General features: G+C 36.5%; 1 protein-coding gene across 1 annotated transcript; it reads left to right on the top strand.

Annotated features, from left to right (window-relative positions):
• Positions 1-3328: 3328 nt before the first annotated feature.
• LOTGIDRAFT_155054 (hypothetical protein) lies at positions 3329-5526 on the top strand (the record flags this gene model as incomplete). Its single annotated transcript, XM_009065559.1, has 4 exons — positions 3329-3352; positions 4155-4284; positions 5076-5248; positions 5416-5526. 4 exons carry the CDS (start codon positions 3329-3331, stop codon positions 5524-5526), a joined length of 438 nt encoding a protein of 145 aa, XP_009063807.1.
• Positions 5527-5844: the final 318 nt, after the last annotated feature.

Genomic DNA, 5844 nt, shown 5'->3' with positions numbered 1-5844 from the left:
ATTTTTATGGTTTGGACTTATTCTATCGAACAGCTTTGGGAATTCTTTGAAATTCTCAACAACCACCATCCTTCTATCAAACTAACCGCAAACGGGAGTGACAAAAGCATAGACTTTCTCGATACCACAGTCTTTAAGGGAGATTCCATAGCAGAAACAAATAAACTGGATATTAAAGTGTATTTCAAAGAAACTGATACTCATCAACTCTTGCACAAGAGCTCCTTTCACCCAAAACATACCTTTTCTGGTATAAGTAAGTCACAAGTTTTACGATTTCATCGAATTTGTACAAGATCTTCTGATTTCAACCAAGCCTGTACGATTGTTTTCTCAAAAATGAAAGAGCGTGGGTACTCTAAACGATTTTTACGAAACATAAAAAATTCCACCTTAGCACAGATAGCAGCTAAAAACAGACTTTATGCCGAAGTACCTCCAGGTTTAAGAAGTGCTCCATGTTTGTCCAGTAGATGCAAAACATGTCCCTTTATATCAGAAACTCATTATTTTGTAAGCAACTCTACGAATAAAAGGTACCCGATCCAGGAACATCTAACATGCGAACATTCGAATGTAATATATTTAATTTCATGCAAGAAATGCCCCAAACAATATGTAGGAGAAACTAAGAATAATTTACGAACTCGTTTTAATGCTCATAGGTCGGACATCAAATTAAAGAAAGACAAACCTGTTTCTAATCATTTCAACCTCGACGACCATTCAATAGACGATCTCACCCTAATCCCAATTGAGCGTATAGAAATTGACTTGCCCGAAGATGAAACTACCAAATTCCGTCAATCTAGGGAGGCCCATTGGATTGAGACATTGAATACAGCAATCCCAATAGGACTAAATATTCATCATAATGTAGGCATAGCACCCTTTGTTGTCCCGTTTAATACAACCAGCAATCGAGCAAGCAAGATAGTTCATGCCCACTATAAGAGCCTTCAAGAGAAATTCCCCCATGTCTATAAGCAGAAAATGATAGTTGCATATTCAAAAAATAAGAACTTAAATGATAGTATTGTTCATAGTAAACTAAAAACAATCAGTACATAACAGATACTATACTGCTCGCCCATGGGGCGAGTTATTTTTTCTAATTTCAGTCAGAATAAGAACAGAAGAAAACCCAATATCAAGACCCTTAATCCTAATTTCTAAATAAAGTGTCTGCTCCACCCTAGGCCTGTACATTTGGGAGAATCAAACCCTCCCTTCCCCGAAATCTATCAGTTCTACCAATGTCGGCTGATGATTTGGAGAAAACATGTTGATACTTGATAAGTAATTCTCTGAGCTTGAAAGTTTGACCTTCACTGGGGTGTTCTGTGTTTTTTGAAGAAGAACGATGAGATGACTTGGAATCTGTTATCTGCGTTATCTGTGCAATTTATTGTATTTGTATTGACTTTGTACTTATAATTCCAGGAACGAAATGCATAGGGTGAATTCGAGAGTTGCGCACCATTTATTCTAACTTGGCACAAGTATGCCACTGTTTTCGGGTATAATTGACCTCCACTCGACATACCATCTGTGCTTCGCCTCCCACCTAACATGGTATTTCTCTGTCTTTTATATTCCATGTTTTATTTTGTTAATCAATTGGACTAGCATGGTTCATAAAAAAGTCTTGACCATGTATTGCATCCTGGTTGATGATGCAGATTAAGAATTCCTGTATTAGGTTGATTGTGTCGAGCTTCAATTGGATATTTATTGAAGAACTATGCCTCCTTGAGGAATTATATTTCGGGATTAAAAACTTGGTGTCAGCTTCTCCTAATGGATATTTCAGTTTTTGAGAATACAGAAGTTGCCTTAACTTTGCGTGATCTTAATCATTTGAACAGACATACACCTATTTCAAAATTACGTCTGTTACCTGAACATTTGTCTAGAATTGTAGCATTGTTAGATAAGTACAGTTATTTAGATTCATGTCTTTGGTCGTTTTTGACTCCTGTTTTCTTTTGCATGTTACGTGCTTCCAATTTAATCAGTCGAACTCCTGCCACATTTTCGCATTATGAGCAATTAACAAAAGGTTGTGTTCAGATCCTTGACTTGGGTCTGTCGCTTTCCATTAAATGGTCTGAAATCGCCATGGGCATGAAGACAATTTCACATTTTCATATTATACATGCTAATGTAAATTTGTTCAAGGTTTAAAAACAATGTTTCGTGGTTTATAATTAATTTACTATCAAACCAAATGGAAGATATATATTGAACCAACTGAAGATATAAATTGGACCAGTGGTCCAATTTGTATCTACACGTGGTTCAATTTGTTTCACAGTGTATTCAAATTGGACCGATGCCCCAAATCACCGAATGGTGATTTTCTTTGCCCGGGAGTAAGATACGGCGTTATATTCATAGTATGTTATGGACACCTGTAAACCTCATGTTTTTGTCTTAAGTTTTAAAGAAAGTCGTTAAGAATGAAGATGCCATTGTATTAAGGGGGTTCAATATCGGTACACTTCCCCTACTCATATGTTGTCATCCTTCTATTTCTCCTGTATTAGCTTATAATTGATTCCAGGAACAGGTAGTTCCAATGATCCTATTTTTGCATTACCAAAAGGTTCCACTCTTCGTCCAATCTCTAAGCATTTGTTGCTAAAACGATTCAATGCGTTATTAGTTGGTCTAGATCCAAAATTGTACAGTTTCTACTCGTTACGTCATGGTAGCTACTCTTGCTACCAAAGCAGGTGTTTCTGAGGTACTCCTCAAACAACATGGAGATTGGCGTTCTAATTGTTATCAGAATTAAATTAAGCAAATTAGTGTAGATATGTTTCATGTTACTTCAGCTATGAATAATCTTATTTCACATTGATTTTTCCGTCGGTTTTCATTTTCTTGAGGTTGCGCTTAATATTTTTCTCCTCCTCTTGAACATCATAAGTTATAAGTTATAAGTATAATCTCCAAAGTTATAAGTAAAGCATTTTCTCCAAACCCAAAGAGTGTTGTTGTCAATTCTGTATAATGCTATCACCCGATCCTGTAAAATTAGCTCTCTCAAAGAGAAAATTATTTGTCTTATTAGCCCCTTTCAAAGACTAACAACAGTTGACTGTTGACTGTTGACAGACAACTATTAGCTTTTAGTAGAGTGTTGAAAAGGCTAACAAAAGATAAGAAAAGGCCTACACTGTGCGCATGTTCAACATGCGCGGTGAGTAAATAAATCTACCAATGAAAATTTCGAACGTGTTCGGAGCGCGGGAAAAAAGTAGAATAGGCTCATCCATCTCGAATTTAAGCGAAGCAAATTAGCAAAAGAAAGACAAGAATCATGACTACACCATCTATAGAACAAGTAAGTAACAACCGCCGGCAATCTTTATACATCTTTTAGCTGGGCTTATAGAAATTCCAAAACGCAAAAGACTACAATCTATTTAGATTGAACCAGAAGTTTTTCTACGGGGGCCAATGGCGGAGGGATGGGGGATGCTAGGCCAAGATCACGTTTTGTTGCGGATGGGGTCAGGCTATGCACGCGAATGATCAATCGAGATTTAGAATCGAGACAAAAGATCTAGGCCAGGGAGCCGTAGCCCTCTCAGTAATTTGGCTGGCCCGGAGTATGCCCCCTCCCCTACCACCCTACACCCTGTTTTGAATTTCAATCTATTGAGATCTAAAATGTCTCATGCGTCAAAATGATTTCGGATTTTGTTTTGCGGTTCGGATCCATACTTTGTACTTTGGCCTAAAACCATTCTGCTCAGTTGCATCAGCTGGAAGAGGCATGGAAAATGGCATGACAAGTACTAAAAAGTCATGCCATACCTTGATTGTCAAAGTGGCTGCAGAACTGGAGTTATCTGAAGACAAGGTTAAAGTAAGTTTGACAATTAAGATGGACATCTGTAACAACATTACTGTCTGTAACCTAAAAATGCATTTAAGCTTACATCATAAACTTTTAAAACCTTACATACTTCAAAATTTTGGAGACATTGCTTTGATTTATCTTGTAAGTTTCAAAAATACAGAAGAAAATATAAGTTTTAAGTTTGAAAATATGTATGCTAATGGTAAATCTTAATGCTGTTTCATAAGGTTAAATATTTTCTGTAAAACATTAAAAATCAATCTGTGTTTCAAATTTTTAGGTATGGATAGGAAACAGACGGGCTAAGCAAAACAGGATACAGAATGGAAACTCTAAAATGTATCCTAAATGTAGAAAGTATTCAAGGGGGCCCACAGCTTACAGTCTGTTTGCCTCTGGTCAACCAAAAGGTAGGTTGTCAGAAAACCCAATATCAAGACCCTTAATCCTAATTTCCTAATAAAGTGTCTGCTCCACCCTAGGCCTGTACATTTGGGAGAATCAAACCCTCCCTTCCCTGAAATCTAAAATGTATCCTAAATGTAGAAAGTATTCAAGGGGGCCCACAGCTTACAGTCTGTTTGCCTCTGGTCAACCAAAAGGTAGGTTGTCAATATTTTTATTTCATGTCTTAATTCTGGTAGACTTGGTTGTTGTCGATCATGTAACATATTTTGATGTAAGTTATCTGATACGGTACTGGCAATTTGTGTTATTTATTTTATATTTCTTTAAATTTGATTTTTGAAGCTTCTATCACTTTGAATGTGCTAAAAAAAAATATTAAAGGGACCGGTGTACCAGTTTTTGATCAATCATACTTTAGTCTCAGAAACAGGAATATTTTAGCTAAACAAATCAGTAATAGTGTTCACAACTCGCCAACAAAATTTGAGCCTTCAAATCCATGTTTGTCCGTTTGAAAGTCAAAAAGACAATCGTGTTTTTATTGGACACTGCCATATAGAAAAGACATCAGGAAATAGTAATTCCTAGTTTGAGATAATTTTTAAGGAATTATGTGGTTTTCAAACATTTCTAGTACTTCTGAAGACTCAAATAAACACCTCAAATTGTGCGTCAGTCCCTTTAACTATTAAAATTGGCATGTTGCTGAATTGGATTGGGTGTAAAGTTTCACAAGTAAAGTGACAGTATTTATAGTGGAGCTGAAATTACATAAATGATTTTATAATTTAAGGTGATATGGATGGCGGAGACTATCTGAAAAAATTAGGGGAACAATGGAAGTCTTTAGACCCAGCCTCTGTCAAAAAGTTTCAGACTGAGTCTAAAGAACTTCGTTGTACTCTTCTGAAAGGAAGATCACGTAGTGAGGTTATCTCACAGGAAATAAAGGCCATCCAAAATTCGGTGAGTCAAACACGATCATTTGTTCATAGGGAATATGGAAATCTAATTCAAATTCTATGGTAGATTGATTTCCATTGTCTATAATAATTACCCTCATAGAATCTGATTTTAGAATTTAATAATGTAATATTTACTGCCTTCACTTTTCAAATCTTTTTTGGATTTAGATTATGACCTTAGCTGAAGTGGGGTTTGCTATTGGTGGATTTGGTACAGATCCGGAAGATATTCTCAATAGCAAGAATGATATCTGCTTTGTTACCTCAAAAGCGAGTTGATTAAATTCAAATCTGAAATAAAGAATTTATTTACGGAGGTTATTAGCTCTACTGTACATGATGTAAGCGACAGGAAAAGGAAAATTGCTGCTGATCATCACAACAAACATGGCGCTGCCCATGAAATGTAAGACGGGGAACTTTCAGGGACAGCAATGGGCAAACGATTCGCCCCTTCGTACGCAAACCTTTTCATGGCAGAGTGGGAACGTGAGGTGTTGCCCCTCTGTCCATTTGACCCACTTTTTTACGGACGCTTTTTGGATGACATTTTTATGGTTTGGACTTATTCTATCGAACAGTTTTGGGAATTCTTTG

This window comes from Lottia gigantea (assembly GCF_000327385.1).
Source record: "Lottia gigantea unplaced genomic scaffold LOTGIsca_7, whole genome shotgun sequence".
NCBI lineage: Eukaryota > Metazoa > Mollusca > Gastropoda > Lottiidae > Lottia > Lottia gigantea.
This window is presented reverse-complemented; position numbering and strand designations above follow the sequence as displayed.